We start from the raw sequence: 12,772 nt of genomic DNA, 5'->3' as shown, positions 1-12,772 counted from the left end.
TTCTTTCTCTTAGAGGCCTTCCTCTAGACCAGTGGTTCTCAACCTGTGGGTCGCAACCCCTTTGGGGGTTACGTATTAGATATCCTGCATATCATTTATTTATATTGCAATTCATAACAGTAGCAAAATTACAGTTATAAAGTAGCAACAAAGTAAGTTTATGGTTAGGAGTCACTTCAACATGAGGAACTGTACTATAGGGTCGCAGCATGAGGAAGGCTGAGAACCACTGCCCTAGACCATCTCAAAAACATAAGAATAGCATGATCATCTCTCTTAAGTGTCATCTAGAGGATACATGGTTGTGGAAGATATACGCTGCCCTTTGTGTATCTAAGCTCCTGTTTTCTTGACTGTTATCTTATAGATACAAGATGATACCACATTTTTATTTTCCCCTTTTATTGAAAAATAGATTCTTTTCTCATATAACATATCCTGGTTACAGTTTCCCCTCCCTCTACTCTTCCCAGATCCTCCACACCTCCCCTCCCATCCAGATCCACCCTCCTCTGTCTCTCATTAGAAAAGAGCAGGTTTCTGAGAGATGGCAACAAAACATGGCAAAATAAAATATAAGGTAAAACAAAAACCATCACATCGAAGTTGGACAGGGCACACCAACACAAGGAAACGAGCCCAAGAGAGGGCACATGATTCAGAGACCCACTCGTTCACACACTCAAGAGCCCTGTAAAAATACTGAACTGAAAGCTAGTGTGTGTGTGTGTGTGTGTGTGTGTGTGTGTGTGTGTGTGTGTGTGTGTGTGTGTGTGTGCGCGCGCAGAGGATCGGGTGCAGACTCATGCAGGCCCTGTGCTTCCTGCTTCAGTCTCGGTGAATTCATACGAGGTTAGGTCAGTTGATTTAGGGGGCCTTGTTCTCCTGGTGGCCTCCATCCCTTTTGGCTCTTACACTCTTTGTGCCTCCTCTTCTGAGGGGTTCCCTGAACTCTGAAGGGAGGGATTTGATGGAGACCACCCACTGAGAGCTGGGACACCACATTTTTAAATAAGACACAAAAGTGGACTGCGGACTGTGGACTCCAGTGGTGTCTTTCTGTTCCATTGTTGTACTCAGTCACCATGTCAAGTAATTTTAATGTAGATGGTTCAAGTTTTCGGGTGCTTCTAGAGTTTTCTCACTGGATGCATACAACCATAGTATGGATATTTTCATTTCATAATTATATCATCAGATCCCATCTTAAATAGAGGCCAGTTTGTTATTTTTATATGGTAGATGTCATAATCATCTATCTACCTCCTGGATTGTTTATTCTCCAGAGATTCATTCAAATCTAAGCCCAGATTTCCAGGCATACCCCATGATGGAATTTAACTCTTGTTAACCACTGCCCTTACAGTGTCCCAAAACTGGCACTGATTGTGCCATTCTTTCCTTTTTGAAAGGAACTCTTCCTTTTCCTTAACAATATTGTTCTCCCTTGGTGTCTCACTCTGCTTACCTCTTTCTGTAATGCCAACTGAAACAGACTCTAAAGTAATAGCTCTGTTATGATATCCAACAGAGCATCCACAGTCTCCTGGTGTTGCCATGGAGACATCAATGCACCCTATCTCTCTCCATAGGAAGCCTGACCTGAAGTTACAGGAATGGGCCAATGCAACACACCCTAAATGGAGAAAACACAATAGATGGTCTTACTTCTCACCAAACACATTGATAGGTGCTGGTAAAATATGAAATGTGTAGGATAAACTCAAGCAAAATATTTTTGATATGATTTTACCCTGACTTAAGCATTAAGGCTGATTTACTCTGTTCTGATTTTCTTAGTTATAAAAGAGCCTGCTAAACCCAGAAGCCAGGTCTTTTGTGTGTGTGTGTGTGTTTGATATATCTGCTAGAGTCATCTAAGTTTCTTGTCTCTTCTTTTCCTAATAAAAATAGACAATTTGACTACAAAGGTATCAGTAAAGCTTTGTCAATAAAGCTTTCCTAAATGTCATATGCATTCTTGGAACATGATTTTTTTTTTTTACTCTTTAGTGGAGCTGGAATATAAATGCATTTGGGTTTAGTTTTCTTTTATAATGAGAAGTGCTGAGGCCTCCCACCCCATCCACATCTTCCCCTCAGTCCCTTCTGTGGGCATAGATTTGGGGTTACGTTCAGAGATGCTATGGTACTGTTGAGAACTAAAGCATGAACGTAGATAAACATTCTTAAAGTTCAGTCACGTGTAGATACTGCTCATCTTGCTGACCTTCCTCCTGGAGCATTTTCCATATCCAAAGGTGGGACACATAGATGGTGGCTCCTGGAGCTTCAGTAAACCTGCTGAGCGATGTTCTGTCTCTTTGTGTTCTCTCCCACTCATAGGACTTTATGCTTGCTTCTCTGTGTATTAAGGCTTACATCTAGGGATGCATCTAAAACCACCACCAGGGATATTTTCAACATCTTGAAGCAGGATGAGAATACAAATCTGTAACTTCTGAGACATCTGGAATGGATGGACAACTGCTGCCAGGCTTAACAAGACAGATAGACCAGGTTACTTCCATCTGAAAATAACTAAAACTCATGCATAAAATGTGAAACACACCCTTATTGAAACAAATAGCAATACAAGAGAATAAGAAACCCTGTAAGTCTTATAATAGTTGATTAACATTGGTAAAAGTTTTCAAATACTTTTCCAAACTTAACTACAATAGTCAAAGTTTGTGTTTGTAGAAAAATTAAATGTCATACTATTAAACTCAAGAATGTCACTTTTAAATGTTTCTAAACATGAACCCAGAAAGAATGTTCTACTAACCAAGGTACACCTAGAATTAAACTAATAGAAAGTGTGACTAAGAAACATAGGAAACTCAAATTATTCCTTCCTACATTTTTGGCAAAGAAAGAAACCCAGAACACATAGACACCAGGTTCAAATTCTATGTGCAGAAAGGAAAACCCTATGTTCAGAGACCTTGTTTATCTTCTCTATGAAAATTTTTAACCAAGAAAATTAGTGAAACATAAATCATAAAGAATAAATGTTGCCACTTGAATAACACTTTCCATACATACTATTAGGCAAAAGTATCCTACAAGTCACAATTTGCTCTAAGATACATTTTTTAAAAGGGGATTTTAGGGGATGGGAAGATTGCTCAGTGGTTAAGAGCTGCTCTTCCAGAGGACTTGGGTTCAACTTCCAGCTCCCACATGGTGGCTTACAACTATCTGTAATTTCCATCTGATGCCATTGTCTGACCTCTGTGGTTACCAGTTACCAATGTGGTGCACATACATGCAGGCAAAACACTTGTATAAATAATAAACTTTTTAAAAATAGTAAAAATTACTTCTAGTTGGACATGGTGTTACACGCCTTTAATCCTAGCACTTGGGAAGCAGAGGCAGGTGATTCTCTATGAGTTCGAGGCCAGCATGATCTATAAAGCAAGTTTCAGAACAGCCAGGGCTATTATATAGAGAAATCTTGTCTCAAAAAACCAATGGATAGATAGATAGATAGATAGATAGATAGATAGATAGATAGATAGATAGATAGATAGATAGATAGACAGACAGATAGAGATAGAGAGATAGATAGGGGGTGTACAAAATCCTAATCTGCTTCTCCTGTACACATTGAACTACTAAACTGAAATGACAGATTTCAGTTTTTCTTACCAATACCACAACTTCTAAAAACTTTACAGATGTTTTAAATGTTTAAATTATGGCTTCCTTAAAAATGAAAAATAGGGCGGGCTTTCTTAGAAATAAAAATAGTAAGCTTTGTCCTGAGGGTTCTTGGAAAACAGGGGCAGCTTGAGCTTCAGTGTTAAGGTTCCACAGAGGGCAGGGGAGAAATTACAAGATAGGGCATATCCATAAGAGGAGACACAACATGAAAGCCTCCCCAGTCACAGAGCTGGTAAGAGGACACACAACATCCAAGGGTCTACTGGAAATCAAGGTACCAGCAGTGTATCAAGGCGCCAAGCTCTGCAAGGATTCTTCCACTGAATGGAAGTAGAGGAGACTCAGTAGGAATCATAACTGAAAAATCTCAACTACAGGCTACCCACCCCGAGGCTTTGAATTCTGAATTCTACTACCCCTGGCTGATTTGGAGGCAGGAATGCCCTGTGCTCCTGGAAGCTGCAAATGGAGAGGTACTCTGATGAGCCTACCTCATTCTAGGCTTCAAAGAACATTCACAAATACTAAGGAAAATAAGCCATCCATGGCCAAAACTAATACACAAGGAAACAAAAGTCCACATTCTAGAAAAAGACCACAAAACTCCAGGTAATGGAATTATCAGACAATGGAATGTACATGTTCATTAAATTTAAAGAAAATTAAAAGGTGAGTACAAATTTGAAAATATGTCTAGTACTTAAGAAACTCTACAAATGCCGGGCGGTGGTGGCGCACGCCTTTAATCCCAGCACTCGGGAGGCAGAGCCAGGCGGATCTCTGTGAGTTCGAGGCCAGCCTGGGCTACCAAGTGAGCTCCAGGAAAGGCGCAAAGCTACACAGAGAAACCCTGTCTCAAAAAAACCAAAAAAAAAAAAAAACTCTACAAAACAACAAAGGAGTTTTTAGAAACAAGTATGTCTTCTATTAATAAATAGTCATTGACATTTAAAACTGAGGGAGTGGGTTTATTATCAGTTCAACCTGGACAACGAGGGGTTAACATACTAAAGGCATTCCCTAGACAACAGTTGACCTATCCAGAGAAGAATTTCAAGTAAAATTGCTCACTATATCACAAACCTATCACAATTTCCACTATTTATTTCCCTCTGATTCTTTAGAAACTTGATGAGCATCTATGGTATATCAGACACTTGACATATTTACAGATTACAAAAATGAATGTGCCCTCCGTTGACGAAGAAAGACCTATAAATAAGAAACACAGAACCTAGAGTCAGGAGCTACCATGGAGAAAACTTCTAGGGCTCTAATACACCCTTCTTTAAACTGAATTCTGATGGTTATATAAGCATATTTACTGACTGAATGCAAAAGCACTTTGCAGTTCAAAAGCGTGGATCAGAATAAGTGACATTCAACAGTAGAGTTGCATTTAAACAAATTAAGTCACCCCAATAACACTTGAGTCAGATCTACCCATTTAAAAGGATGTTCATTATATGAAATGGCTGTCCATACTAGACTTGATACTTTGGTGTATTCCTTCCACAACTAAAATTATTGAAGTGATCTGTTCATGCCTTTATGATTGTCTTCATAAAGTCATTCCTGCAGAATGCCCCCTCCCTTTGAGAGATAAATACCTGTGGACCCCAGCTCACCACAGTCTAGGGACCTCCAGTTAGTTGACTGTTTATGCTTCTTTGTGTTTTCTGGATGCCATTTCTGGATTGCTGCAGACTGCTGCCAAGCTAAAGAACAGTACATCGAACAATTCAAAGAAACCCTGAACACTTCTGTGGCCAAGTCAATCGCTGGATTTTTTGCAGAGCCAATTCAAGTGGGTATACAAACCTAGTCTCTCTCTGAATTTTCCATTATCACAGTTTTGACTCCAGATAACTAAGTACCTGTTTCTGTGTTCTTCCCCAAGTGCAATTCATTCTTTTGGTCCCCTTTTAAGCAAAACAAACAAACAAACAAACTAGTTTTCAGTAGACCTCCAAAAGAATACAACATCATCATTCCCACACAGAACAGACGGACAGATAAATAGTTGAAGCCATTGAATCCCTAAAGTCCTCAGGAAAAGAAACCCCCTTTGATGTTTAACTATTTAACACACACTGTTCAGGAACCTATCTTTAACTGTGTAACACACACTGTTCTAGGGGAACCTATCTTTAACTATGTAACACACACTGTTCACCTATCTTTAACTCATCCAGCCTCCTTGTTTCTAACCTCAGGAAAGAATAGAGTCACATCATTTCTCCTGAAGTCACGGTATGAAAGTTCCACTTGGAACAGTCCTACACGCTGCTCATTCAGCTGATGGCATTATGTCATGGTGATGAGGATAATGATCTATCTTCATCCTTGGTGCTGAGTGAGGGCCCCTGCTGACACTCAAGTCTTCCTGATTTAATCTTTTGCAGGGTGTGAATGGTATTGTCCAGTACCCGAAGGAGTTTCTGAAGGAAGCCTTTGCACTGGTTCGAGAGAGGGGAGGTGTGTGCATTGCGGATGAAGTGAGTAGCCACGCCAGGGAATGACTTGGTGCTGTAGGAACAAGCCAGATGTAGAAAGAGACCTCTTCAAAACCTCTTTGACATCTCAGGCAGAAAGCAAGTGCATGAACTCTGAAGTGTGGCCATAAACTAAAGAAGCCTCTGCTGGTTTCTTAGAAAGTTAATTAGAGTAACAAATATAACAGAACTTAAGCATCCGAACTGGTTTCTATTTTAAAAGTTGCCTGTGGGCACGGGTGATGCTACCGTTACACGATGTGCTTTTATTCCTGCCGTTATTATTATTCCTTGCTCTAAGAACTGTTGCCAGACCTATGACAAATGTCTGTAAAAGACATTTAATCTCGTAGTCTAGTGCTCATCTTAATTTATGCCAAGGTGGTATCAGCTAGATTATTTTTAAAGAATAAGTGATAATTCAGCCTCTAAATTAGAAGGTTGCTACCACTTCAGACATTCAGACTTAGATCGCACAACTTGTAAAGTATCAGAGTGGAGGCAGCCCAGCTGAAATAAGTACATGGTAGCCCCGGGGGAGATATTTTGAAGGAACTAATACTCACCAGCATTATAGGCTCCAGTTCATATACTTAGAATTATACCTTGGATTGCAGTATATCAGATAAGGCAGCATTTTATCTGCTTAGAATAGCTCTAGAGATTTTTTTCTTAAGACCAGAGGATGGCACCCAGGCCACAGAAGTCCTCCCACTTCACTGCTGGAGCCCAGCATGATTGCACAAACAGGTGGCTTGACCCACCAAGGACACATGGGAAGCCTGTGTGTCTCCAATGTGTACAGGTCTCACTTGCCTTTACCGATTGTTTTCCTCGGCTAAAATTTCCTCACAGTTCGTGCTGGGCTGCCCCCTTGACAGAAATCTTGCAATTGTCAGCACCACTTGTGTGGTCAGGTCCCTGTCAGGCTCAGAGTGAACCAATGCCAGCGCTGTACAGTAGCAGCTTCAGCAAGGTCTTCCTGCTCTGTTCCCCCTCCCTTCTTGTACTAGTGGACTCATCAAGGTCCCATTGAAACGGAGGTAACTGGTTATTAACAGGAAAAAAAAAAGGAAATCACATTCAATCAGCTTGAAATTAGCTGTCTCAGGAAAGAGGATAAACGTTGGCCTTGGAATCCGCACAGAGCAAAGCTTTTACAATCACACTAATTAGAAGGAAGGTAGGCCGGATTCAAAGAAAACTAGAACTTCAGAATTTCCAAGAGATGTGGTTTCATGATGTTCTCTTGTTTTTCTCCCACCGCGCCCCCCGCCCCCATTTCATGACTTTCAAGAATATAACATGAGGCAAATTTCAGAGAGACTGGGATGTTAACTAGTAACGGGATAATAACAGAGAAAGGGCAAGAATACACTGTCCCAGCCCCCTACCTCCACAGCCTCAGGTCTCCTACTCCCTACCATGGATGACCCATCCCTGGAGACACAAGGATTTAAGCACGTAAAAATGATCATCCTGCCCTGTGAAACTCTTCATCTCAAGTGACTGGCCATGCCTTATTGTGCATGGTTTGTGAGTTTTCCAAACCATCATCTGTTTCTTCGCCATTTGTGCCATTTTTATGGTGCTTAAGATAGATAGAGACAAGAAGGAACATAGGCCAAAAGACAAACTCCACGGAAATCCTACATGATTATTTGGGCCACTTAATCAGCTTGTCCTGTGGCCTGTTGCTAGGAAGTGAAAACTTGGCATTCCAGGCCAGGTCAGTTAGACTCCCACATCTCAGATCTTCTCCTGTATTGGTCAATGTCACTGAAGAATAACTCTTGGAATCAGCTCCTCTCCTATACTGGTCACTGCCACCTAAGAATAACCAAGAACCTAGCTGCAGCAACCTATAATAAGGGTAAATGAGAAGGAAGGAAGGCTTTGGGGGGGAAAAAACCTTGGTCTTTGATGCATTTGAGACTGGGTGTCCATCCCACCTTGCCAAGCGTGCATGTGGAAAGAGAAACAGGAGAAAAGAGACAAGAGATCAAGAAAGGCTCTGATCTGGCGATGTTCATGACATCTTTCTGTCATGATGTCTTTCCTTCTACAAACACTAGGAATCTAACTCAGGCAGGGCTCTCATGATACATGCAATGGTAATAAGAATCCATTGAAGAGATTCTGGTGGTCACATGCCCAGAATGCTTTGAATAGAGCCTACTGGAATTTAGAATGGTGAAGGCGGATTTTGAAAGATAAGTCATTGAGAGTAGGGACAGTGTGAACAAAAGCTGTGGTCAACGTTCAGTGTATGGCTGGCTCTAGACTAAAGCAGTTATACTTTGAACTCATGGGCTCAGCTGAGTTCTCCTCATAATGCAGGAAGATGGGAAGACAGCAGACTCTCATTGGGGGGTAAGCATCCAGCCCTTCTGGATAGACAGTTACTCTTGCTTCCTCCAGGGCAGCCAGTTTCTCCACTTTTCTCTCTCTGGTTGTCTTGTGCACAGGAGAAACTTATTAAGGAGGGTTAATCATCCTGACGCCTTTTGCATGTGTTATTCATATAACTCTCAAGCAGCCCTGTGCTGTGCTGTGCTGTGCTGATTATTTCTCCTTGGTAAGTAACAGATTCAAAAGACATAAAGAATATTGCCAAAGAATTTCCAAGCTAGGAAATGGATTTTTGTACCCCCGACCTCAGACATGGATGGAGGGCTTTGTCCATAAGACTGCAAGAATAAGTTGCCCTCAGACATCCACATGTAGTCATGGCATCCTGCCTGCCACTAATTAAATAAATGTAAATTTTTAAAAAAAAGACTGCAAGGATAGAGAAAGGCTAAGGAGAGACGAGAAGGAGGTAAAGGGAAGGGAACAGAACAAAGCCTGAAAGGTTTCTGATGGTTTTTAATCTATTTCCAGGTGCAGACAGGATTTGGAAGGCTGGGCTCTCATTTCTGGGGCTTCCAAACCCACGATGTACTGCCTGACATTGTGACCATGGCCAAAGGAATTGGAAATGGCTTCCCAATGGCTGCAGTTGTGACCACTCCAGGTACAGTGTCCAGCATGTCCATGCTTGCTCCTGGGCCTCCTGCCCTGGCAATAGTATAAAGCCTGGGTTGCAACGTGTGGAGGCTAGAGGCGGTGATGGGAGGGAACCACATGATACGTTGCCCAAGCAAATGAAAGAGAAAGGTGCCAGGCCATCGGGCAGTTGGAAGAGAGCCAGCCATTTCTCCCTTGCTGGAGAGAAGACAACCTCTCTCTCTCTCCACATCACAGTGGTTAAAGTCAGGATTCTACCATACTGAGGAGGGTTAGGAAATCAGGTTACAAAACAAAACACTGAAGCTTCCAAAACAAAACACTGAAGCTTCCAAAAGAATCTTTTCTTGAAAGAGACTCTTTCCATGGTCCCTTGATCTTCCCATTCAAAGTCCAGATTTCTCTGTCACTGTCCTATCAGCCAAATACAATAAAATCTCATTTATCCAGAACATGCTATGACAGTGGTTCTCAACCTTTGGGTCGCAACCCTTTTGGGGTCATACATCAGATATCCTGCATGTCAGATATTTACATTAGTTTCATAGCAGTAGCAAATTACAGTTATGAAATAGCAATGAAATAATTTTATGGTTGGGGGTCACCACAACATGAACTCTATTAAAGGGTCACAGCATTAGGAAGGTCAAGACACTGCTCTATGAAATAAAGGTTAAAATTTGATTTTCTATTGTAGTGAGACTTTGACCGATATTGTTTCTTGTGAACCATTGATTGTCGAAAAAATATTATATATATATATATATATATATATATATATATATATATATATATATATATAAATAAATATATATAAAATATATTTCTTCCCAATAGTCAGCACATTTCTGGGCCATTAAATAACTGAAATCTTGTGGTATCTGTTTTCATAGACTAAGCAAAAGTAAAAGAAACATAGTTATACATGGAAATGTAAGAATGGATAAATCCATTACTTTGTATAATCATTACATTAATTTAAAACCAAAAATGTATAATCGCAGAAAGCGAAATGTAATGAACTGCCCTTGACAGAATTATGCTGCTGAATTCATCATATAAGATCATTTCCTCAATACTTCCTTCTTAGTCTCAAGAGTAGAAATAAAAGATTTGGTTGACTGAAGAGTTTATACAAAGTCCTGCAATGTCAAGTTTTAAGATGCTTTCTAATTTGTGTGACACATTAAAGATTGTGCTGTCATCTCGTTAAGTAAATAAGCCCTTTTGCTTATCTACATATTAGTCAGCTCAGGCTGACTAACCAAGACACCATGGATCAAGTGGCTGGAACAACAGAAATTTATCTTCCCACAGAAGAGAAGTCTGTCAAGACCAAAGTGCAGCAGGGCTGAGTTGCCTAGATTCTCTTCTAGCCTTGCAGATGGCCACCTCCTCATCGTTTCTCTAAATGACCTTCCCTATCTACGCCCACAGAAGAGAGATGATGAGCACTCTAGAAGCTCTCATTGTTATAAAGACATCATCCCGTGGGATTTGGGCCCCAGCTTTGTGATCCAAATTAATCCTAATGACCGGTTTAAAGACTCCACCTCCAAATATGGTCATATGTGGTCATATCTTTTCAACCTAGAGTTTTAAGGGGACACAGTTCAGTCCATCACTGTCAGGTGAGTAGAGGAGGAAATAAATGGATGTCCTTTACAAGATGGAAGTGAATGTGACCCCAATGTCACGATGAGACATAATGGGTGAGAATGTGTGGCTCTAACCTCTTCTGTTTTCCACCCTTAGAAATTGCTAAATCTTTGGCTAATTGCTTACATCACTTCAACACGTTTGGAGGAAGCCCCCTGGCCTGTGCCATTGGATCTGCCGTGCTTGAGGTCTGTACTGTCCCTCACACCGACTCCCTTGATGGCATGCACTAAATAACTTTTTTTTTTTTTTTTTTTTTTTTTTTTTTTTTTGGTTTTTCGAGACAGGGTTTCTCTGTGTAGCTTTGCGCCTTTCCTGGGACTCACTTGGTAGGCCAGGCTGGCCTCGAACTCACAGAGATCCGCCTGCCTCTGCCTCCCGAGTGCTGGGATTAAAGGCGTGCGCCACCACCGCCCGGCTCTAAATAACTATTTTTAAACCAACCCTCTAGAGGGACTCTGCCACATTGCAATGGTAAAAGAGAAATGCAATCAATAATTCACCAATTTAAATTTTGTCTGCAGTTACTATTCTCTGTTCCTCTTTTTTAAGATTACTTTGGGTGCTTGAAGTTCTGAATAGGGAGTAATACATCATCAACTTCACATGCATGGGAAATCTAAGAATTGCCCTATCCTGGCAATAACCCTGAATTTTGCTTGTTTTCTAGGTAGTATTTGTTGTGTATGTTTTAACAGGTAGTCACCCTTTTAATGTGACTTTTGCCATATACTATGGATGTTTTCATCCTTTTTGTTGTGATAAATGAAAGAACTATAGAGAAACTATAGGTTTTAGCTGACTATATCAGGGTAATTTAGCTACTCTGGGAAAAAAACTGTTCAATCCTATCACATTCATCTAGCTTAATATTAGCCAGTTTTATAATAATATTACTGTTTGAGAATTTTATAGACACATATAATGTGTTTTCATCAAATCCACCCCCTTTTCTCTCCCTTTAAATTACTTCCCTATAACCACCCATCACTTTTTCCTCCTAACTTCATGTGCCATTTTTTTTGAACTCAATCTATTTAGTGATGCCTGTATGTACTTGCTTACGGGACTATGTACTGGACCATGGGTAGCCTCTCAGGGACCACTTTTCTGAAGAAAACTGACTCTCCCTCCCCAAGCAGCCTCCAATAGGAGTGGGATTTCTTGAGCTCCTCCTCTATCCATTCTGGATGTTCACTAGCTTCACCATGTGCAAGTCTCCTGCATTTAGTCTCAGTCAGTGTGAGTCGTGAGTCCCTGTGTGCAATGGCGCTGCGGTGGCAAGCAAATACTGTTCCGCTGCCGACATGTGTGCCCTCTGGCCCTTACAGTCTTTTCACCCCCAGTTCCACAATGATCCCTGAACCTTCAAGGGAAGGAATGTGATATAGATGTCCCATTGAGAACTGAGCACTCCACAGCCTCTTATTCTCGATGTGTTGACCAATGGTAGGTAATGATTGCCATACACAACAAAAAGATATTTCTCTGGTGAGAGTGAGGAGACATTCTTCGTGGTTCCTAAGAGAGAACTAGTGACTATTATTTTGCTAAATTGACTTAGTAATAAAGTGTCCCACATTCTTATTTTTATTATCCTATTATTTTGTTGAAAAAAACGTCCTTACCAAATGTATAATGTCTTTTGCTTAAATAAGTACAACGTGTTTCTGAAAGAACATCCAAAGAATTTGATTTTGGTTTTGTTTCGGTTTGTTTTTTTAATTCAGTTTATATGAAGTGAAACTTGGCTAGGGTCAGAGGTCAGTACAAATCATTCTGCTGTTCTCACTTTCATGTTTCTTATTTTGAACTACGAATATGACTCACCTACTCAAGAAATGTAAAAGTGCTTCAGATAGAAGTAAAGCTATTATTGCTAATTAAATACTTTAAGAAATGATGAAGTCCTGAGATGTGAACGAGTGGGTAGAAAT

The 12,772-nt window shown here is 40.6% G+C and overlaps 1 protein-coding gene across 4 annotated transcripts in view; it reads left to right on the top strand.

Moving 5' to 3' along the window:
• Positions 1 to 12,772, top strand: part of Agxt2 (alanine--glyoxylate aminotransferase 2) — a 41,363-nt gene that overhangs the window by 18,048 nt on the left and 10,543 nt on the right. For all 4 annotated transcript variants that reach the window (XM_042261425.2, XM_042261426.2, XM_076551768.1 and 1 more), the window contains exons 8-11: positions 5,379 to 5,479; positions 6,078 to 6,170; positions 9,051 to 9,183; positions 10,932 to 11,023. In XM_042261425.2, the coding sequence (XP_042117359.2) occupies positions 5,379 to 5,479; positions 6,078 to 6,170; positions 9,051 to 9,183; positions 10,932 to 11,023 (419 nt within the window). The remainder of the gene's footprint in view (positions 1 to 5,378; positions 5,480 to 6,077; positions 6,171 to 9,050; positions 9,184 to 10,931; positions 11,024 to 12,772) is intronic.

The sequence above is a fragment of the Peromyscus maniculatus genome, chromosome 15, assembly GCF_049852395.1.
Source record: "Peromyscus maniculatus bairdii isolate BWxNUB_F1_BW_parent chromosome 15, HU_Pman_BW_mat_3.1, whole genome shotgun sequence".
Taxonomy (NCBI): Eukaryota; Metazoa; Chordata; class Mammalia; order Rodentia; family Cricetidae; genus Peromyscus; species Peromyscus maniculatus.
Note: the sequence above shows the minus strand (reverse complement) of the source record. Positions and strands in the feature narration are given on the sequence as shown.